The 24,605-nt window shown below is 39.2% G+C and overlaps 1 protein-coding gene across 4 annotated transcripts in view; it reads left to right on the top strand.

The window, feature by feature from the left end:
- Positions 1 to 19,151, top strand: part of LOC113162551 (glutamate receptor 2-like) — a 47,409-nt gene extending 28,258 nt beyond the window's left edge. The window contains exons 17-20 of one of the 4 annotated variants that reach the window (XM_026360739.1): positions 3,021 to 3,135; positions 6,117 to 6,251; positions 11,633 to 11,808; positions 16,381 to 16,496. In XM_026360739.1, the coding sequence (XP_026216524.1) occupies positions 3,021 to 3,135; positions 6,117 to 6,251; positions 11,633 to 11,803 (421 nt within the window). In that variant the 3' untranslated portion in view covers positions 11,804 to 11,808; positions 16,381 to 16,496. Of the gene's footprint in view, positions 1 to 2,110; positions 2,226 to 3,020; positions 3,136 to 6,116; positions 6,252 to 11,632; positions 11,809 to 16,380 lie in introns of all 4 variants that reach the window. The other 3 variants (XM_026360738.1, XM_026360740.1, XM_026360741.1) reach the window with 3 other exon arrangements.
- The last annotated feature ends 5,454 nt before the right edge of the window (positions 19,152 to 24,605 follow it).

The raw sequence follows: 24,605 nt of genomic DNA, 5'->3' as shown, positions 1-24,605 counted from the left end.
ACCCTGCACATTAACATCTGATCAGCTTTCTTGAATCCTGCTGTCATGCACACAGGCATATGCCTACTCATATGCCTCAATGTTAAGATAAATGGTTGTGTGAAAAGCTGAAACCACCACTGTGGGGCTGAATCCACTACCCTTACAGCAAAGTCAGGATTGGGCTGCAGACACACTTCAGTGAGCCCTGTGCAAACTCACAGCAATTGGGGCAGATGGTTAGATTGCATTGGTTATTTTCATGCTTACCTGTGGTTAAAGCTAGGAGTAGTTTTATCCTAAAAAAGGTAAACTTCATCTATATGGGCTCAATCAGCAACCCCATACTTGCCAACAATGGCCTATCAGGATTTGTGGTGCTCCCTTTTTGTTCACTCTCTTCACTGTGGCTCAAGTGAGACAGATGTCAGGCTGGGATGCCCAAGGCCATGAGGTCCTAACATTGGTCTGCTAAACAGTTCCCAGCTGCCTATCTCTGCCCACTTCCTACTACAGGGCACTTTGCTTTCTATGCATGTGGTCTTATGGCCCTCTCACCAGAAATTAAGTGCTCAGTGCAACTGTAAACCACTTTGGATGCACCTGCTTTTAAACTTGTGTACACCGGGACAACAGTGGCAGTTGTTACTCTGCACTTGGGGAGAAAGAGGTGAAATAACACTGCTCTTTGCGCATGCTGAACATGTCAAGGTCGGTAGCATCAGCCTCTGCATTGTCACCATACAGTTTGGCATTCAATACTCATATCTGCTCAGCTCAGAGTGGATTGCAGCTGATGGGTGTTATCCCTGGCTTCTGCAATAGTTCCAGACAGGACAGAGTCCTGATTGTCGAGCACCACAACTCTCAGTTTTTCTTTTTTTGGTGCCTGTGCAGATAGGGGAACACTGGGGCTCAGATAGCAGAGCTTAAGCATGTTTAAAATTGTACAGGGTCCGACATGGTGGTTCTCCTCCTCCCCAGGTGACGGCAAGAGATGACCAGATTCAAATCAGAGAGGTGGAATTTATTTTTTGCTATAACAACCCTTTTGCCATGGGTGGTGGCTGTAAACATAGAAATTAGAAATGAAGAGAGCCCAAAATATTAACATTAGCAGCAAAGTGTACTGATTGCCAAGGATTGAGCAGAATTTGATAACTGCATTTGGAGACACACCTTTTCAGTGCAGTGTCAGAGAGGTACAGTAGCATCACCTGCAATTCTCATAGTGAAAACACAGAATTAAGTTAGAAAATGACTTTATTTAGTGGCTTGCTATTTTCCTGCTGTCCCTGGTCGTATTAAAGAGTCAGTAGGAATTGATGTGACCTTGATGTGAGATCCTTTCTTCATATCCACTCTTTTGAGCGGTGTTATAGAGCAGTTCCTTTTTTACCTTATAAGCAACCTTTAACTTTAACCCTGTCATCTTCTGTCATACTTGACCTCAACCTGACCTACTGCTCCTTGCAGTCATTGCTGTGCTGCAAAATCATAATTTGAGATTACCTTAAAACTATGATTTATTGCTTCAGGTGTTTCTTTTCAGTCGGCTTGCTCATAACCTCTCTGATCATTTGCCTGCTTCATTTGTTGCCCTGTTGGCCTGGGTTTTTTGGTGATGTCGTCGGACTCAAATATCTCAATTATTTTGTGTCAGCTTAACATATAGAGCTAATGGTGAGTGCTACAAGAGTAAATAAGTATTTTGGTCTTTTGGCAGGTAATTTAGGAGAAATAGGATGTCCGATATATGTTGTACTACTCTTTGCTAATGAAAATGAGTAAGAAATCTGTTGATCAGAAAATAATTTGTTTTGTTTTTATATAGAATTATAGGCTCATAGGCATTTGAACACAAACCTATCTCTGTGGTTCAAATGTTTCTGTCTTAAACATGCAGTTGTATTTTCATCCTTTATTACAATGGTTATTAAGCAATGCTGCTGACATATGTTATAGCTACTGTTTTCTATAACTGCAGAATTTGATGTTAAGAAAAGAGAGCATTCCAGCTGTGTGTGTGTTTTATGCTAATGATTAAGCGGTAACGCTGCTAACGTGCATAGCACCAGGAGGACTGACACTGACCACAACTGAACTGCTAACAGCCACTGTGTTCATGTAGAAATGCGGTGAACCTGGCGGTGTTAAAGTTGAACGAGCAGGGCCTGCTGGACAAACTGAAAAACAAGTGGTGGTATGACAAGGGAGAATGCGGCAGCGGAGGAGGGGAGAGCAAGGTTAATACACACTCACACACACACAAACACATACTAAATTACACAACTGTGAAGGTAACACTGGGTTTTCACGTGAGACATTCTAAAGAAACAGCACAGTTATAACGCCACATGTGAACAGGAAAACTAGGGGTTTTAACACTGTCAAATTTACATACATTTAAAATATTAAATAACAACTGAGTACATAGAAATGTTGCATACTAGATTTAGCAGTTACTGATACGTTCTGCCAACATGTAGCGTTGTAATCTGTGCTGCTTCTTCCACCAATGTGTTGCACCCTGTTTGGTTGAGGTCAGGGTTAGGGCAGGCTTCAGGGGCAAGGTCAGGGTCAGGTGACCTCACACCAGATGGCAGCAACATTGCAAGAGAAGGGCTGTTGATAAAGAGTTTGTGCAACATGGCCAAACTCTGTTTATCCATGGCTCTGGTCTGGAGAAATACTGTTACAGAAAAAGCAGACAGGTTTTTCACTGCAGCGCCTCTCATTCTCTGTCTCAGGGGCCAAACAGAGGGGTCTTCTTCGAATTTAACATTTGACAGAAAATGCAGAAGGAGAACTATTTGCTGTAAGGCTCTCTCCTGCAATGAACTAATCAATTTTTCTGTAAGGTTCATGGGGCAAAACACTGTAAACACACTCAGTGCTGTCTCATTCGTGAGAGTTGACATGAAATAACAAACATGACTGGGCCCTGTCTTGGTTACTAGACTAGAGTGTGAGAACCGCTGCCCCACTAATAACATAAGATAACATTTATAATGATGTTATTTATGTTATTCCCATTGAAGAGTGCCAGTAAACCTTGCCGTATTGAAACTGAATGAGCAAGGGACCCTAGACAAGATGAAAAACAAGTGGTGGTACGATAAAGGAGAATGTGGCTTCAAGGACTCTACCAATAAGGTTAGTTGTACATGTCTGTGGAACAATCCAATGCACTGTCTGTTCATATAACACGCACAAAAAACTAAAGCGTAACTGCACTTTAAGATTACAGTAGAAATGTCTATATGTGAAAGCTGCACTTAATATCAGTTAAGAAGAAAAACAGCAGTGTGGATATGAGCAGTTAGGCGTTGTTTTTATGGCTAAACATTCAGTTACAATGTGTACAGTCTGTTTTAACACACCATCTAAAGTCTGTCTTTCCGTTTGTCTGTCTGTCCGTCTCAAGTCTTATTTAAACAGAATGAAGGTGATGTGTGCTTAAATGAGATGACATCTATAGGTCAAGGACTTGGATGTACTGTAGATTAGGTTTCTTATTAGGTTAGCGTTCTTGCACAAATGCCCTCCAGAGGGAGCTAGCCTGCTTTAGGGCAAGCGGCCTAAACAGACAGGTGGATGGTTTTTTTAAGCCTGATCTTATTTTTGTCCTTTGTTTTCTATCTTTCTTATTTTTTTAAAGGCAAGGAATATTTATCTAAGGTGTAGTTATTTTATTTGTGAAACAGGAGAAAAAAATGGAAAATGTCATGGTTATCTATGAATAATGTGTTTCTCATTCAGTAGTTAGTTAGTGGACTAATGGCTAACATTTGTATAGCTAATTCTTCCAGTAGATTTGGTGGCAGAAAAAATATATTTCTCGCCAAAATAAAGACTCATCATGAATTACAATTAATAATTACTAACACAGAATATATCTAACAGACAATGCATGTCAGTCAGCAGTCTGCTGAAACAGAAATGGATGTGGAAGATCAGAGCTAGAAGCAGGAATGAATAATTACATGCAGGACAAACACGATGTGTGTGGGAAAAATACCTCTAACTGAAGACTATAGGTTTAAGACAGAGAGGCTTGATGGTGAGCTGAAACTGAGCCTTAAAGGAAACCCACACAAATTAAATTATAGAATTTGTTATAAAACAATGGTAGGAAAAAAACACATGGTTGAAATTCTCACACTAAAATGTATAGTTCATTAAACAGTGCATTTAAACAGACTGTGCTGGAATTGAGCTTTTAAAGTCACCTCACCCATTCTAATTGTGATACCTGCAATGATTAAATTACATTTTTTCATTACCATCCCCTTCACCAACTATTTGCATATATAGCCCCCAATTTTATGAGGCTTAAAGGTAATTGGACAAACTAACAATCATAACGTTTTAATACTTGCACCACCAAATATATTATATCATATTTGGCTGAATCTGAGCAGATTAAATAGCCCTAAACACTTTAGAATTCCCCTTGCTGCTTTTGTCAACAGTCAGATCATCAATAAATATCAGGCATCCATTTGGCAACCTTTGTTTTTTTTTCACCTGGGAAATTCTTCTGTCATCTACCACAACTATCCTCGGTGGTGTTCCAGGACTTTTGATGTCCCTCCCCTCACTAAAACGATCTGTATTTTTAAGAATGTAGTAAATTGCACAGTCGACAGGCCCGTGGATAAGTGTCTACACTGATTTTTTTGTGTACTGTGCACAAACCAAAAAGGAGTTTGTGTGTGGGTTGTTGCATGTAGCATGTTTCAGCCCTGTGTGTTGCTTACATTTACCATCTCTATACTTTTCTCCTCCCTCTATTCTGGAACATTTGAAAATTTCAAATATGAGATCTACTAAAACAATATATATATATATATGTACTGTGCTGTCAAAAGTATTTGCCTCCCTCTCATTTTTTGCATTTATAACACTTAAATAACTAAGATCATCAAGCAAATGTTCAGGTTACACAAAGATAACCCAAGTAAATATAAAATGCTATTTTTAAGTGATGATATAATTTATTAACAGAAAAAAGCTGTCCAAACCACTTTTGGTGGAAACAACTGTAATCAAGTGTTTGCAAAAAGTCAAACCTTTCCATTCTCAGTTCACAGATTATTTTTACAAAGATCTTGTGGATAATCAAATCGTTATTACAAATATTAGACAAGCCTTTGTATTCTTCCCTGTCAGCAGTGACTTTCACTTTCGAACTCTCCTCTGTATTTTTTGTCCAGTCTCCTTCTTTTTGTTGAATGATGAACACTGAACTTAACTGAGGCCTGCAGTTCTTAAAATGTTGTTCTAGGTTCTCATATGACCTCCTGGATGAGTCAATATTATGCCCTTGGAGCCAGCTTTGGACAGCTTTTTTTCTTTATTAAGTTAAGTCATCATTCTTTAAAGGCATTTAATAAATAAACTGTATTTTGTATTTCCTCTGGTTATCTCCTCTAATCTTGTGTAATATCGTCTTTTTTATTACCTGTATCGTTTAATTGTGACAAATATGCAAACAGTAGGGAAGGGAGCATTTTATTTTTTTACAGTGTTGTTAATATAATATCTTTGACTGGTCCACTATGAGAGTTGACTGACTTTCAGTCATGCAGGCCACAACCATCTGCTTCGTGGAATTTCATTGACAACTGAAGATCACAGAATTTTAATCTGTGTTAGACTAAAAGGCTGCACAATTAAATTTGCTGGGAGTTTGATCTGAATTCAAACTTAGATTCAAGTCTTAATCAACTGTTAGAAGCCACGAGTCCAGAGCTTTTGAATCCTTGCAGTTTGAATTCTATGTCTTAACGGGGTTATATGTCACACAGACCTACTCATCTAAAAGTTGAGAATCACAAATGTATACGTTGTTAGATAGTCATTTACATATAGAGAAAGGGTAATAATGTTTTTAATTTATGCAGGTCATCTAGACTCTATTTGTGTGTAACTGTGCTGTCCTCATGTTACGTTCTCATATATCAGATAACTATGCAGACAGGGTAGCTCAATCTTCTTCAGTCAGTTGAGGAGAATATGTTTTACAAATAACCTGTCAGCTAGATGCTAGCAAAAAGAAGTAAACTACTCCACTAATCCAACATTTCTCTGGTTGGCTGCCTTCTTTTTTTTCTTGTGTGTTTGTGTACCAGGAAAAGACCAGCGCTTTGTCTCTTAGTAATGTAGCTGGAGTCTTCTACATTCTGGTTGGCGGACTGGGTCTGGCCATGATGGTTGCACTAGTAGAGTTCTGCTACAAGAGCCGTGCTGAGGCCAAAAAAATGAAGGTATGTCTATGAGGTGCAACTTCTCAAATACCAGTTTTTGTTTTAATTTTAATAATTAAGTTTAATTTAAATTTTTGACCTTCTGTCCTCAATATAATTAGCATTTAGTTTTCAGTTACCAGATACACCTACATATAGGTACATTTCAAAGTTGTTGTTTAATTGTTTTCTGTTTAAATTGTTAGATTTAGTCCATTATTCATATTATCCCTTCATATTCAGGGAAATGAAGGTAAACCTGGTAAATTTGAAACAACCTTTAGTATAATGCAGTAGAATTCAACCACACTACCAACTCTCTAAAACAACATAAACCTTCACAAAGGTAACAGTGATTGCAAGGCTGTTGGATTAGTCTGCATTAGTTTTACCTCTGTGCACCTAACAAACTAATAATAGAGAAATAGAAATAGAGCACAACTAGCAGTCTTAGAACAGAAGATGTCAGCAAGCAAGTGTACAGGCATTTAGTTCCCTTCACTTCACACTGACTTCCTGGTTCCACACACCTGTGGTGTTGGAAAAGTGCGGTTTGTTTGTTTGCTTGTTTGCTTGCTTTCAAAGCACCTGTGTGGCATAAACTGTCAACAAATATGATGTTTTTTGAAAACATATAGGAGACTGCAGATGCAGTAAAAAATAGCCCGTTTCAAACTTTTTCTTTCATAACTCACTAACTGTACATCACACGATCATATACCTCATAGTCACATGTTTTTCGTGGCATTACTTTTTCTGTAATGATCCATACCTAGAAATACATTTTTTTTTATTTAAGAAATATAAAAATACTGCAAATATTCACTGAGTGTACATTAAAAAAGATTAAGGGCTGGTAAAGTGGTGAAGCTGATGATAGGTAACTATCGAATATCACAAGGTCATAAAGAGTAGAGAGTATTTTAAATTGTTACTGAAATTTAAATTATAGGAAATAATGTAAGTCCAGTGCAAGGGTGGATCATATCTTGGAAGAGTGAACTGTCTGAGTCCAGCCAAGGAAGCAAGCAAGCTCCTTGATTGCTTTTGGTCAGTGAAGAGTGCTTGGACCATACCTGACTTGCCTCCAAGTCAGTTGTTATTGTTATGTTGTTTGTAAGGCTGGACCGTTGAAGGTGCAAAGGTGAAATTTAATTTAATAGGAAGGTTTTAGAGCCTGCAATTGTTTTGCAGGACTATAATAAATGCAGATGCATGTTGTTTCATATCACTTTATATGCACATATTACTGATATGAGCTGCGTTTTCTGGTCTAAGCGTATTGAGCATATGACCATTTCATCTTGTTTGTTTCGTTATCTATTTATTTTTCATATTGTTCTTCATCTTATTAGGATGTCTCAAGATGCAGATCCCATTTAAAGGGCAGAACTGAGACTGAGTACATACATAACAGTTGAATGGCGCTATGATACACAGGATCACAGCACAGCTACAGAAGGACTACAGACGGATATATATCATCTCCATAATCCAGTTTAGACTGTATGGGGTTCTGTTTGGCCACATCTACCACACATAAGCAGGGACAGAGGTTTTAGGAGTACTAAATTTCATAGTCTTGGTTAATTGTTTTGAAGTGTTGGCAGGAGCTTTTCTCTGATGACAAGTTGCATCCATGTGTTCTCTTTTTCTGGAAGCCTTCAAACTGAATGTAATTAATGTTGTGGAGAAACAAGAGTTGCTGGTTGTAAAGCTAGCACAGGAGGGATGGAGATACTGGTAGGAGGAAATGTAGCTGCCACTCTTTGTTGGAACAGACAGCAAGACTGTGACGCAACACCTGTCAAGCCAGGTAGATTTTCTTTTATGACTTCAACTTGCCCATCATCTGAAATACCAAGTATAACACCTTTAATCCCTGCCAACTTGTATTACCGTCCTCCTGCTTAAGTGGAGTCATCACCTGGTACATAGAAGAGTACCAGGTGGGTATTATTAACGACTCCTTGTGTTCCTGATGGCTGTTTGCCTGATCAGCTGAACAAACCTTTGTTGCCTGGCCCTTCAGTAAGGACTGTCCTTTTACCTCACCGTAGTTTCCTCTGACAGCTGTTGACTGTTTAATAGAGTGCATTGTCGCCTGTGTGATCTCTGCACAGAACAAAGTTCTGTACTGCTGCTTTTGGCCTTCTTTAATCCCTTCCCATATCTCGGCATCCCTGGTTTACATCATCTTGACCTTTGTGAAGGGCTTGCTTTAATCTACACCAATTTACCTCAGGTCCGTTCAATTCTGTTTTATTTATATAGCCTCAAATCACAACAGAAGTCATCTCAGGGCACTTTACAGTGTAAGACTTAAGAGCTTACAAAATATAACTTTATTCACAATTATAGTAAGTATACTATGTATTTTAAATTATATTCTGGATTTTACAAGGTGCCAATGGAGAGAAGCTGGTATAGGAGAAATATGATCTCTCTTGCAAATTCCTGTCAGAACTCTGGCTGCAGCATTTTGGATTAACTGGAGGCTTTTTAATGAGTTATTGGGACTAACTATTAATAATTAATTACAATAGTCCAATTTAGAAGTAACAGATCCATGGACTAGTTTTTTAGCATCACTTTGACACAGTATGCTCATAATTTTAGCAATATTTCTCAGGTGGAAGCAGGAAGAGATTTCTTTTATGTGTTTTGTAAAAGAGATCTCCTGGTCAGATGGAGATTCCTCACAGTATTACTTGAATCCAATGTCATTTAGGGTAACATCAAGTCTCTGGGATTTTTAGGACCAAACAAAATTACCCGTCTTGTCTGAATGTAGGAGTAGTAACTTAGAGGAACTTCCAGACCATTATATCTTTTAAACCACAGTTCACAATCCTCACAGACGTTGACAGGTTTTTTCAATATCTGTCAGTGTCTAAATATCATCAGATGACCCCCTGTGCCTAGGCTCTCTTCAGCTCTTCTATCGTGCACTATTAAACTTCTCCAGATGATCCAAAATGTTGCAGCACATCTTATTTTGATCACACCTTTTTAATATCTCTGCTCTTGCTTCCACTACAGAGTGGTCAGCTCAACAGCACCTTCCTAACTGAACACACTCAGCCTGGTCTTCAGTCCTTCTCACACACTACTAACCAACAGCATTTGGTGGTAGCTTCAGCAAACAGCAATAGATCCCAAGCATAGCTCTTCAGACCCCTAGCTCTTCACCTCAGTGTTGCCACTTATCTTAGGTTTAAACATGGAGTGTTAAATCAGCATCTTGTATTGTATGTGCATTAAATATGCAAGAGCAATACAGTGTTCTAAGGAGGACACTGTGATAGCACGGACACAAAGCAGAAAGTATTATGAGTAACCCCATCAGTGTTTTAATTATAAATATTCACAAGGACATTCCAGAGTATCTCACCTACCTTTGACCAGTTTTACATTCCAAGTCAAAAAACACAAAATTGTAAGCAAAATATGTTTTGCATAGTCCGCATAGTGTGATTATTCATCCCTACATTACTTTCAGAATATTGATATTTTTGTAGTGTTATTTTTAACTGAATATTTAAAAAATGTAATTTTTCATTTGAACCTGTATTTTTTAACCACACCTTCTAATAGGTAATTACTAAAGTAACAATACTGACTACCAATGTTGACCTATTTACCCCATATTCCTTCCTAGAAGGACTTGATGCACTTTACATCATTTTAATTGTCACTTTGGCATAATATTTTATTTTACCGCTAGATGTCACCAAAATCCCACATGTCACAGTTTTAATATAGCTATGACAAAAAGTAGTAGGTCATCTATTGAACCATGACTATAGTGTGATAAGGCCTGTAATTCATCATTCACAGTCTTGGTAAAGCCGCACTAGTAGCAGCTCTTAACTCTGTTTATTTATTTGTTTTTTGTTTTGTTTTTTTACAAAGAAAACTGTCAAAATAAAGAACACTGCTTTTTGATCTATGGTTAAGATGAGTTGAATTTTAATAATTTGAAAAGGAGCGACAGCTGTGACGCAGTTGATTAAAAGCTGCAGGAGAGTGGTTAGACTTCCAGTTCTTCCTGTCCACATGGTAAAGGACAAAATTCAAACCCTTGTATGTAGTGTTTTTGTTTTTTGTTTTTTTTTCTTAAATGGGCAGTTTCCTCACTTGAAAGGGAGCATCGTCCAGATTAGGACTGAATCTCACTCAGTGGCGAACAACTTCTTTTTCTTTTTTCCATGTTTTTATTATCATAGTTTTTCAGTTTGACATTACAGTCCATTGTTGGTCAAACAGGAGGTGAAAAACCTGAACTAACTAGGAAACCCACTAGAAAATTCTATGTAACCTTTGTCCATGCTCACAATCCATAGTATACATAGTCACCATTATCGTTAACACAGTTCTTTTTAACATCATATAACAATTTCATTTCCCCATAAACCATTTCATATAAACAATAATTAACCAGCTCATAATAGCTAATATTTAAACCCTGCGTAGCAACAAACTACCTGTAATTTTATTAGCATATCATTGCTTTCTCTTAACAACTGTTCATGAATTTGTAAATTAATAAATACCACATGACAGACAACAGACCGTTAGACCAAGACCAAATGAACAATTGGGCACATTAGCTTTTAAACTAGATTTTTAAATAAAAACCTTTGAGGCTGGCCAGTTCTGCACAATATCTGATCCACTGAAAAGTGGAGGGACTGTTATCACAGCTTTGTATTACTACTGAAACTATGTGCCACATTTTAAATGCTCTGCCTGCCCTTAACAATCGTCATTTGGTTCAACCTGGTCTGTATACTCTGCCTTCCTGTTTTAATTTCTTTTCCCCCACCTTTTACCAATTAATTTATTAATTTAGTTTGATAGAATGTTAACCCAGAATCCTTCTTTACTAGTCTCAAACAACCCAGAACCTTCTAGTTTGGCCCAACACGTTGACACATTAAATGTAGCTGCAAGGCTGCAGGGTTTAAGAAATTCCCTGTGGGGATTAGTATATCAAAATAACAAAAAAAATGTATTGAATTATAATTACTAGCTGCCCATTACATTTTTGTGGTAGAGGTCTTTGTAAAGAGCGATAAGGAAAAGGGATATAAAGATATTTTAGAGCTTTTAGACACTGGACTATGTCTTTGTATGTATCACTTTGAAATCTTTAGTCTTCTTTTCTGCTCTTTCTCTCTTTGTAACTCTGTATTTTCCATCTTTAACTAGATTTGACCACATTTTCATTGATAGACGGACTTTCTTTTCCTGTCTCTGCTTTTGCAGCTGTCTACTAATTGTGCTATTGATTCTTAAACAAGTATCAGTACATTTAACCGTCACACAGCGAAGGAATCGTCATTGCTCCTTCACCACAGTCGGTATAATAATGGTGACTTTATTTTTATGTTATGAAGGTGGCAGCCAACACCTTGTCATCACCCCAGCACACAGGGAACTACACACACACTCTGTCTTCTCCTCAACATGCCCCCAACTTCAACCTGCTGTCCCCCAGCCACCAGCCAAACTACGCCACCTATAAAGAGGGCTACAACGTTTACGGCATTGAGAGCGTCAAGATCTAACACGGGTAGGAGAGAGATGATTGATGGCTAAAACTTCCCTGACCAGTCACAGTCATAAACAATGTTTAGATAAAATTAAACTTTAATACATATTATTAAGCGACTGCTGCATTCACAGTATAACAGTGCATAACAGCTTCAGTACCACTACCTTTATTTAAAAGCATCAGAGAAATGTTAGGTTGGAGTTAAAGTAGCAACAAATATGTAAGTTTATCATTATAGTGACATTTGAGGTTTATGAAACCAGATGAATAATATATCACTCTTATGTTTTTTATTAATATTGGTATTACATGTCATACTAATCAATGTTTTGTAATTTAAAAGCACAAATTGAACATATCCCACTATCCTTTAAAACAGTCTGATTTGCTATCCATCTGCATTAAATGTGTTTACTGGCATCATAGTAATGACACAAAAGTCGCCATTTCTGGCTGACATCTCTGAGCAGTACATGAATGCAGCAGTTGTTCTTCATCAATAATGGCAACATGAAGCTCACAGTAGTGTTTAGATTAACATTGAGCTACGGGCATATGTATCTGCTCAAACCTGTTTATGTATGTGATTTCTCTTTTCTTTATTCACTTATCACCCAGCAGCTTGCTTGCTCCTGCTCCTTGCTTCCTCTCACATGCCCAGACCTCTTCTCCTTGCCCCTCCTCAGCACCTCTCTTTCCTCCTCTCCTTCTTCCTTCCCACCCACTTTTTCCTTTTTTTACTTTTGTTTTCCTTCACAGGTCGCCCTTTAAACTTACTTTATAGCCAATCATCCTCTTTGATATCCTAACTCATTGATCAGTCACTCTCATCTATCTTAATGCCAGGTTTTGCTTAGGCAGCCCCATGATTTCATTTATTACATAGAATGGTTTGGACTGGTAGCATCATCAGATGCGGGTCAGAGAGGTAGAACAGGTGTAACACCACTGTTCCCTTTCAGTTATCTAACCTGTAAAACACATACAGTATGGGATATGACACGTTTGTATGAACTGGTTTAATACACCTCTATAACCTATGGAAGGTGTTTGACCTGTGGTGATATGTATGCAGCACAGTCTGCTCTTTTATGCTTTGGTCAGTACTTTTGTTTTGTTTTTTTTGTTATTCTTTCCTGGGCAGGTGAGGGTTTATGAGAGTGCTGCTAGCAAATCGATTACAGTCACTGAAAGCCTCTGTTCATGTGCTTTGCTCTGTCCCCATGCTACAAACATATTAGGTAATCTGTCTAGTGGAGTGCCAGATATAAAAACGTTTTTTTTAATTACAGTATTTTTTTCTTCTGCCATCGCAGCAGGTGAAATTAACTAATAAATTAAAAAATTTTAATTAATACCTCTCTCTCGCATAGTTTAATGGAAAACAAACGTATCTGTCAGCTGTGTCGACAGCACAGTTGTTGGGGACCAGGCTGAGTGAGACAGCAATACTACTGCAACCTGCTAGTAAAGTATCCTGCCGCCCCACCTGCTCTTCTACAGGATGTGATATTAGTGCCATTGTGGTTTCTTTCAGAAGATACTGTATGTTGATCTGAGGTGCTGAGGAAGCTGTATACCTTGTGTGCTGGGTTAATGGTATGCAACTACATACACTGTAATCAAACTACAGCATGTGTTACAGTATCTTTTTATATTTTGTAGGGTTGCCATTGCTGCAGCGGTACCTTTGCCTGGCTTCAAACAGCAAAGGTTTTTAGTTGCCCCAACAAGTGGGGGCAGATCTGACCAGGAGCAAGACCAGTGAGCAATATTTGTGCAGCAGAATTCGGTTTAGTTTTGCATTTTAGATGAAACAGTTACACCTTTGGTGTACTTCACACCAGTGTCAGATATTTCCTTCCCTGGCTGCTTGTGGGGATGACTCTATAGAGTATAGCTCTTATTGTACTGAGAGGATCATCTGCAGGGAATTAAATGATACCTTTAATTTCTGTTTTCTGAAGAAGAGAAGTGAGGTGTACCCCCATACTACTTCAGCTTCACCAGCTATGTGATGTGACTGGTTACACAAGATAAGGTATCCTACACATTATTTGCTGTACCTGCTCTCTTGAAGAAAATAAAAGTTACAGTTTCTTAGTTCACTGCAGCCAAAGCGCCTTAAGCTGCTGTAGGAACATCAATAGCAATAAAAGATAATGTGTATCTAACAAGGAGATAATGTGTTAGTTTTTTTCTCCAAACCAGAACTCATATGTACATAATGTCACTACTCAGTGATTTAATTTGCCTTAAGTATCACCCTCATTTTCTGCCATATTGCTTTTACTCGTCCATTCATTGAATAATGCTACATTATAGCTCACACTTATAGTATGAAATACATATACATGCATAATAATTAATAAAGTAATGATTGAATTGCTGTCTCTCTCTCTCTGTCTTAATGAACATGAACATATACAGTACTGTGTAAAAGTCTTAGGCACCATTTGCTTTGTTCTTTTATGATCGGTGACCAGTATTTATTTCTCTCTTTTTTTTTTTTTTTTTAACATTAGAAGTGGTTTCTTGGCTTTTGCCTTTCCACAAAAAACATGTTTGGTCAAGCTTCTTTAGGCTGCGCAAGGACCAACTTAGCACCCACACAAAGCTGCCAGATGCTGAACCAGGTCCTTGCTGGACTTCTGATCTCTCAAAGAAAAAACTCTGGGAAACTTCTCATCACATCTTCCACTTCTGTTTTTGTCCTTGATATTTCCAGATTCCTCTACAGAGGTTACACTTATTATTTGTCACTTTTGCCAACATAATGTTAAAACAAACATGTTTGTTCTGATATTTTTGTGATTTTTTTATCACTGTAAACATATTTCCTATGTACAATAGCTGTATTCTAATCAAGTGACTACAATATAAACAGGTATATAGTTATAATAGCACTGCCAAACCAAAGAAAAATGTAATGGGGCCTAAGATTTTTGCACAGTACTATACATATGTATATATATATATAGAGAGAGAGAGAGAGACATACAGTATATTTATATCATATAAAGTCATTTTTGAAAGTATTCAGATCCCTCACGTATTGCATTGTATATTTAATTTGATCAATGTAGGCATGATAGCCCAAAATAACAACCAGAAAACATTTCTAAAAAGCTTTGCTAATTTATAAAGAATCAAAAACTTAAATTTCTCATTTACAAAAATGTATACACTCCTTGCTGTCGCTCTAACTTGTGACCAGGTGCATCATGTTTGCATGAATTTCAGTTCATCTACAGCAAATTGAATTGAATGGCAATTGGCACATAGCTGTGTAGATAAGGTCACATAACTTCCACTGCATGTTAGGACAAAGGCTAAGAGGGAAGAGTTAAAGCGTTGACTCTTCACAGGAGCACAGAGGCACCTGTTACATGAAGTGGAAGAAGTCTGGAATTACTAAGACCTTGGGGCATGGTAGATGACCAGGAACCCAACAATCACTCTTAACAGATGTCCACTGATCGTCTCAGTAACGCTGCATCAATCAGACCTTTATCATAGGGAGGCTACAGCCTGGAGTTTATCAAACAGGATATAGAGGTTGCTAAGAGTATGAGAACAAAGATTCTTCTAAAGTATAAAGTTGTTCTGGAAATTAGTGATTTCAGTACTAAAACATGTTTTAGTACTTGCGTCATTGCATGTAAATAGTTGCAAACAATGTACGGTACATTTTCCATTCTATTCCAGCACATTTAATGTACAATGCAGTACAGTGTGCATGTAAGTGAAGGAATCTGAATACATTATGAAGTAACTGGATTTGTTTTAATGTCATAGCAGGGTCTCAATCTAAACATACATGAATTTATGTATGTATGAATACATAAATGAAATGGTGATTCACTCCTTTTCAACTTGCTTTGAATGGGAAAAAAGCAAGTGAACAATTTTCCTGTGTAAGTTGGTTATGAAGTGGGATCTAATCTTCAACAAACACAAATATAAACATTATTTCTAAGCTGATAATTTATTTAACACACCCATTAAGCATACAGAGTGGTGGTACAAGTAAGTGAAGTATTTAATAACTAGTTGAACCTTTGAAGTAAACTCAAGCAAGTTCCTGTAGCTGTGGATTTGACCTGCAAAACATCAAGAGGCACTTTGGACCATTCTTACTCACTGAACTGCTTTAGCTCAGACATATTCCTAGGTTTTGTGGACTGATGTCACTAAGGTTGATTAGTTTGCAGCAATGTGTATGATGTAAGAAGAGAACTACACACCAACATGAAACATTATGTCAACAGTGGAGGGAGAGGACAATCATTTGGGATGTTACAGGAGTTAGTTTATCATTACTGCAAAGCAGAAAATAGATACGATCAACCTCTGTTGCTGCGGTCTGCATCACCGTGACACATGGTTACATTGCTGATGAGGTGCATGTCAGACTATGGTGGTAGAGTTTGCCACTGCACCTAGATTAAGCCTCTTGTTCTCTAACATTGATTTGCCACTTCTGATGTGAGTGTAAAATGTATCTAACAACCTGCAGTTCCGTCTTTTCCTAGTTTTGTTTCTGGTGCTAATGATTAAAACATGCTTTGTCTGTTCTTGCTTGCACAGATGAAATTCACAGATGCAATGCGTTCCAAAGCCCGTCTGTCTATCACCGGATCGACCAGTGAGAATGGTCGTGTCCCAGTGGCTTACCTTCGTCCAGGATTACCCATGAGCCTCAGCATGACTGATCTCTCCTGACCAGGCCCGAGCCAGTGCCTTACAGCCAATTGACACACATCGTTCCTACCCCTCTGAAAGTGAATGGAAATGCTTGTCATCTCCTTTGGTGACAAATTACCACTCACCATGGGTGATATCCAAACTGGTGTTTAGCCAATCATATCTCTCTAAGGACTACAGATCTTGCTCTTTGACATCTAGCCTAGAAAGACTGGACAAATGTCCTCCCATCACTTGGCTGTCGGGCTGCAGAAAAAGACCTGCCCACCTACGGAGTCAATCACTTGAGCATCAGCGAGAAAAATGGCTGGTCGTGTACAAATTTATGAAAAACAATTAAGCACAGTAGACAGTTTTCTAATCAAACACAAATCATTGTTTCGTAGATTTTTGCCATGGAGGCTCCTCTTGTATAGAAAATAAGGACAGTGATGCTGGCATTAATGCAATAACATTAATCAGGGACGTGATCAGGTATTGTGGGTCTTAAAGCCGAGTCTTGGTTTAAGTGAGTGCAAGTGTCCTGAGAAATCACATCCATGAAACAATAGTAATTATTATAGCAGATAATGATGTTATTATTCCCAAATGTTTTACTTATTTCTGCCTGAAAATCCCTAATTAGTAGAGACTTTTAACTTTTAACAGACCCGAGAGATGCATGGCCTAACACACACACACACACACACACACACACACAGTGGAATGAAAACACAAACACTATACAGGGATGGGCCTGTGTACAGTATGTGTGTTTTGACGCAGTTTATTTTAAACTCCTTTGTTATTTTGGTGAGTACTAGTGCATCAAAAGAAAATAAACTACCATAGTTATCAACTCATAGGTAGATGAAATGATCAAAGAAAAGTTACAAACAAACAGCACAAATTCTGAAACATAAATATCTTGCTGTACGTAGATTGACCAGTAAGCATTTGGTGATAGTACTATACCTATACTTTAAGATTTATTCCAGTGATCTGTGTCTGTCACTGTAAGTAAATACACAGTACTGGGGAATGGTGTAGCATAGCATTGGTTAGCCTGGTCAGTGAACAGGTTGGGATGACACAAAGTGAAAACGTAGCTTTGGGTTTGGGAACATTTCATGCAAGCTTCTTCTCTTTTTTTGGCCCCGGTCCTACAATTCCCTGCTACATTATAGCTGTGGTGTCAGGTGCTTTGTTTGTGTGTGGGACAGTCAACTCTGCCAAATTTGAAATAGAAGCCAGCTGTCTGATCCACTCCAAGTGAATGTGGTCATACTCCTGTCTTAGAAAACGACACACCACATGGCTACTGTCGGAAAGTTCACACCGTGCATTTGCATGATTTAATAATATTATTACTTTTTAGATTTCAGTTTCAGTTTCTTTTATTAGCTGACATGGCGTGTTAGCTACTGCATGCTCCTCACTCATCTTTTAGGATAATGATTAAATGTTTTTGTCTTTGAACCAGCAGTATGTGAATGCTGGGCCGCTCTACCTAAATCCATTGTGATATTCATTCATTTTGTGGTTATTCCATGCATATGCATATTCTACCACACAGGAATCATGCATCAGTAATGTGGAAACAGTGGGGTGATTAGCTGAAGCTAACTAGTCCCAGCTTAAAGTAATATCGGCCATTTAAGCCAGTTTTATCTCATTTGTAATAACGCTTTTCTAAAGCCACAGATGATATGCAACTGTTTTCACATGCCAAGGAGAATTGCATTGGTTGAGTATGTCATACACAGAAATGCTGCCCATCCCTGTCTATAGGTCAACACATCAACTGAGCAACATCGACACAAACCCAGTAGACACTGACATGCAGTACATTAACATATCTGACAACACACTTGTTTGCACGCACACATGCACATAGACACAGACACATACTCTTATCAAAGGAGTTCTGAAGCCAACTAGATGATGTGCCAAACAGACTGAGAACCAATCAGAGCTCTCCACGCTCAGCCAATGGCAGCTGCTGATACTGATACCTGAGCCAGTAGGAGCTCTCACTGTTGTGAGGTGGATAGAAAACTGTGAATACCTTCCTTTTATTGAGTATACTGCACTGATGATGGCAACGAAGACGAGCACGGCGACGGAAGAGAAGAGGACGAGGAGAACGTTTGCATGTCTTGTTGAGTTTTTTCTTTCAGATGAACTCATCAGCCTGAACGTTTGTTTCAGGCTGCATTTTGGTGTTTAATAACAATAGTAATAAGAATAATATTAACAATATTAATTGCAGTATTAATGTGGTCCTTGTTATGTATAGTGTATGCTTTTACAAACTCAACTTTGCTGTTTTCTTTCACCAGGAAGCTGGTATTTCCGCTGCTAATTAGAGGTGAGCTGGTTAGCAGAAATGCTCCAGCTACAGCATGATAAATGCCCAGGAGGTGATGAACTCCTGGTAAAGTGGAGCTGAAAATGTCAACGTATCTGCTTCCATTTCTTCTCATGGACTCGTGATTTTTGCAATAACCACATGTGGCAATTATCATGAGACTGTCATGGTATAATTAAGTGATAATGGTTTACTACAGTATAGTTCCTAAACATTACCTGAACCACTGAGACATGTGAAAATGATCACGCTTCACTTCTGACTTAACTCTGGTATTTCTTTGTTTTCTATTAAACTCATCAGTTTTGACCAGAACCTTGTAGGTTGTTTTTTAAACAGCGCATGTGTTAGATTATTGGACACCCCAGAAATCTGCCCATGTGAACTGATTTCCCTTGGGGAGAATGTCACCTCAATGATTTTCTCATCAGCTGTGCAGGTGTAATGTAACCAACAGGTGAGTGCTGGAATTTAAATGTGTGTGTAGCTTCAGAAAGTGTTGACATTATTGTGTTGTAAATGTAACTTCAATTAATAATATTAGAAAATATAGCAATTTTTGCCCCAAATGACGATAGTGGTGAGGAAGATGAAGAGGACTAAGACAAATCAGAGGATGAAGTGGTGGAAGTTAAAGAGGATGACTGGTGTGTACTGTTTAGGAAGGAGGTGAGACAGGCTCTGAGTGGTCAGGAGGTGTTTTCAGATGACTGGACAGCTACAGCTAATGTGATCAGGAAGACTCGTAGGAGGGTTCTTTTATCATCAGGGAAGTGAAAAGTGGAGAAAGAGACTAGGTGGAATGAAGAGAACGAGGTTAAGATGAAGTGGGACGCAGAGGACTGAAGAGAGTAGACAGAGGTACGAGAAGAGGAAGTGTAAGGTAAAGGTGGAGAAGGTCAAACAAAGGGTCTATAAGGAATGTATGCTGGGTTGGACACTAAGGAGGGAGAGGCGGATCTGTACAGGTTGGTGAGGCAAAGAGACAGATGGAACGATGTGCAGCAGGTTAGGGTCATTAAAGATAGGGATGGACATATATTGACAGGTGTCAGGAGTGAAGATGGAAGAAGTACTTTGAAGAGTTGATGAATGAGGAAAATGAAAGAGAGCAAAGAGTAGAAGATGTGACTGTTGTAGAGCAGGAAGCAGCAAAGATTAGTACAAGTGACCTGAGGAGGATGAAGAATGGAATAGCAGTCGACCCTGATGACAAACAGGAGGTACAGAAGTGTCTAGGAGAGGTGGCAGTTACTGACTAGCATGTTTAAGAAGATCTTGGAGAATGAGAGGTTGCCCGGAGAGTGGAGTGTACTGCTGCCGGATTTTAAGAACAAGGGAGATGTGCAGAGCTATGGCAACTACAGAGGAACAAAGCTGATGTGCCATACAATGAAGTTGTGGGAAACAGGGCAGGCTAAGGGCAAAGGTCAGCATTTGTGAGCAGCACTCTGGTTTCATTCCTAGAAAGAGTCCAACAGAGGCAGTATTTGCTCTGAGGAAGCTGATGGAGAAGTACAGAGATGGGCAAAAGAGAGAGAGAGGAGCTGTGGTACTGCATGAGGTAGTCTGGAGTGGCAGAGAAGTATGTCAGAGTAGGGCAGGACAAGTCTGAGAGCTGTAAGACAGTGGTGAGGTGAGCTGATGGTGTGACAGATGAGTTCCAGGTGGAGGTGGGTCTGCATCGGCTCTGAGTCCCTTCTTGTTTGCACTGGTGATGGACAGGCTGACAGATGAGGTTAGACAGGAATCTCCATGGACTATATTGTTCACAGATGACATTGTGATCTGTGACGAGAGCAGCTGAAGGGAAATGTAGAGAGGTGAAGGTGTAAGTGTCTAAATGTAAGTATTTAGAGCAACAGAGAGTGTGGAAAAGACGTGAAGAGGCTTGTGCAAGCAGGATGGAACGGGTGGAGGAAAGAGTCAGATGTGTTTTGTGATAAAAGAGGATGAGCAAGAATGAAAGGAAAGATGTTCAAGACGGCAGACTGGAAATAGAGATTTACAGGAAACCCACCCACACTGACTGACTTCACCTGGACCACGGAGAATCTTCACCAAGATTTATAGATGTAGTGAGAGAGGACAATGAAATTAGTTGGTGTGGGAGAAGAGGATGCAGAGGATAGGGTGAAATGGAAGCAGATGATTCGCTGTGGCCAAATGGAGTAGAAGATTGCAAGTTTTGCCCATCACTCTACACTCTATAGTGTGTAATTACAAAGTTTGTGATGAAGTTGGTGATGCACAGAAGATATACAACTGTTTTAACATGCCAAGGCCAACTACACTGGTGGAGTGCACCTCTAAATGTATGTTCTTATAAACCTAGTGTTGTTCCAATGGGCACAGTGCTCTAGAACCACCAGGACCCTTCTGGGTCCAACTGACAAAAGTTTAAACAAGGCTAATTCATTAGTTTTTGCAATATAAATGTGCGACAACTGTTTTGAAATCCACCTTATATTTGAAGCTGCACCATGATATGTAAACCAACACAAAAGATATCTGACTTTGTATTGATGACCCACGTTTTGACTGAGCAGAAGCATTTTAAAACATAATATTCATTGAAATAATGAATCAAAGCTTATTTCAACCTCAATCTTGCTGAAGCCATTCCCTTTCCCATGACATCACTGATGCTGTTATAGCAATTACAAAAAGAGGAAGACGTTTTTCTTTTCGCAGTGTGTTTTAGGCCATTGTCTTGCTGCATCATGAAGGATGCTTGGCTGGTTCTTTGATCAGTAGCATCTGGTACAATGACCAGTTGACTGAAGAGTCTCCCTGTGATGGCCGTATCTGCAGCGCCACAGCGAGAGTTAAGTTCACACAATCACCCACATCACTGGCTCATGTTTAGTTGTATGTATCTGCAAACACTTGAGTTTATGAAACGCTTGATTTTTTAAATGTATAATTTCATTTATCAATTTGGATTCAACTCTGTTGTCTAAATGGACGCGCACATGTAGTTGACACTGCCTATTATATTATAATATATTATTATATTATATTTTCTTTAAATGATATTTTGTATTGAGGTAGTTTTGTCCTGAGTTTGATTTAGGTTTTGTGAACGGAAAGGCCATCTGTCCCAATATTTTATAATAATATAGCCCAATATTTTGTTCTACATGGTGGCCTGTTATTTTTTGCCTCTTTAGGTAAATAAACCGTCCTTTTTTGGAAATCTACCTGTGGTTGTCCTTGTCTTCCAGCTTGGTCCATGACACGCCCACATGCCTTCTGTCAAACTCTAGCTCTGAGGTAATATGACTATGAATGCTTTCCATTTGCCATTTTCCTATAGCCTCAACAAGCAAATAAAAAAGTAGCCATGCTCATGCCACTTTGATAGTAAAGCAGAACATTTGTACAGGATCTCGAAGATTAATTTCCCCATTTTGCAACGCAAAAGGTTCGAGTCCAGTTGGGGGTGTGAGGTTTGGTTGCGGGTTAGAGAAATATTACAGTGTTCACATATAAGATCACATATTTTTAAGAAACATTGACATGAGGATGTCTTTGGCTGAAGAATAGCATACATTATCTGTATGACTAATGTGCTAATTAATAAACACCACACACTAACTGTAATACCATTAGCTCACTGCATGTTATTTTGAGCAGTAGGCCTGATAAAAACAGGTGTAGTGTTATTGTGTAGCCTGCGTTTTGCTATGGCTCAGACATCTGCAGTTTATTGAACCAGTATCCAGAGACAAGGACACTTAGGTGGCCCACAGGAAGACTTCTGCATTCTAGCCAATCAGAACAGAGTAGGATGGGGGAAAGGGGGCCTTAAAGACAGGAGCTCAAAAGAACCTTGTCAGAGCCTCAGTTAAGTCCAAAAGGAACTGCTACAAAAAAAGTATTATGATATGGAATTGAAAATTGAAAATCATATAATGTTGTATACTGGTGCCCCAGAATAAAATATAAACAATAAATTAAGTTGAAGAAATCAAAGACAGTTAATCCTTAAAATTTCAAGAATGTCCAAAATTGTTTTAGAGTGCTGAGGCAAAAATCATCAAACGCTGTGAAACATATGGTTTTCATAAAGACTGCCATTGAAGACACTGGAGTAAATGTAATTTCCAATATTTATATATCAATGTGTATTATGCTACCTTCCTCTTTATTGGTGTGTATGTACAGTATATATATAATATATATTTATATATTATAATAATGATTAAACATCATCAGGTCGACAAGAATAAGTGAAGTACCTTCTGAAAGTCTACTAGAAGATGTGAATGCAGCACTATAGACAATACTAACTCTGACCATCACTGAGACCAATCAGCTGATATACAGCACAGCAACCGTGATCCTTGAGGTAAGAACCAGGCAACACGGAGAGAAGTTAGCCAACTATTAGAACTATAGAAAGGCAGCATGAAGAAGAACCAGGTGCTTAATGAAGTACAGTAAGATGACCATACCTGAGGCCTTGGAGACTGCCAAGCAAAGGCTTACAGCCCTGGCTACCCGGCTGAAGAGATACACCAGAGAAGTTGAGACCAGGCGAATAAACAGGATGTTCTCCACTGAGCCATCCAAGGTGTACTCACAGTAGCAGGGTAATAACATGAGAGCAGACCCACTAAGGCTGGAGACTGAAGACTGAAAATTATATGGGAGAAGGAGGCATCACATAACAGCGATGCCCAGTGGCTGGTGGACTTGAAAGCAGACCACAGCAACCTTCCTGAACAAGATCCAGTAACCATCACAATGGCAGACATCCAAGAGAGAGTCTCGGGTATGAAGAACTGGACGGCCACCTGAACCCACCCTGAATGGCTAACGGAAGGCCGGACAGTCCTGATCCTGAAGGACCCCTAGAAGGGAGCAGTCCCATCCAACTACCGCCAAATAACCTGCCTCTGCACAACATGAAAGCTCTTGTCAGGCATCATAGCAGCTAAGATAAGCAGGCACATGGATCAATACATGAGCAGTGCCCAGAACGGAATTGGTAGCAACACCAGGGGAGCAAAGCACCAGCTGCTGGTAGACAAAGCAGTAACCCGAGACCAGACACACCAACCTGTGCACTGCCTGGATTGACTACAAGAAAGCCTATGACTCAATGCCTCACACATGGATCATGAAATGGTTGGAACTGTACAAGATCAACAGGACTCTAGGAAACTTCATCCAGAACTCAATGGGAAAGTGGAAAACAACCGTAGAGGCCAACTTCAAGCCGATTGCCCAAGTTAACATCAAGTGTGGCATATACCAAGGAGATGCTCTGTCCCCACTGCTGTTCTGCGTAGGCCTGAACCCCCTGAGCCAGATCATCACCAAGACTGGCTACGGATACCGACTACAAAATGCCACAACCGTCACCCACCTCCTCTACATGGATGACGTCAAGCTGTATGCCAAGAGCGAACGAGACATCGACTCGCTGATACTGTACACAGCACCAGGATATACAGCCAAGACGTCGGAATGTCATTCGGACTGGATAAGTGTGGTCGGATGGTAGCAAGGAGAGAAAAGGTAGTCAGAACTGAGGGGATAGAACTACCAGAAGGCAAGATAGCAGATGTCAAGGATAGCTACAAATATCTTGGAATCCCACAGGCTATTGGTAACCACGAAGAGGCCGCAAGGAAAACAGCAACCACTAAGTACCTTCAAAGAGTGAGGCAAGTCCTCAGAAGTCAGCTGAATGGGAAAAACAAAGTCCGGGCGATCAACACCTACGGTCTCCCGGTCATCAGTTATC

This window comes from Anabas testudineus, chromosome 1 (assembly GCF_900324465.2).
Source record: "Anabas testudineus chromosome 1, fAnaTes1.2, whole genome shotgun sequence".
NCBI classification, from domain to species: domain Eukaryota; kingdom Metazoa; phylum Chordata; class Actinopteri; order Anabantiformes; family Anabantidae; genus Anabas; species Anabas testudineus.
This window is presented reverse-complemented; position numbering and strand designations above follow the sequence as displayed.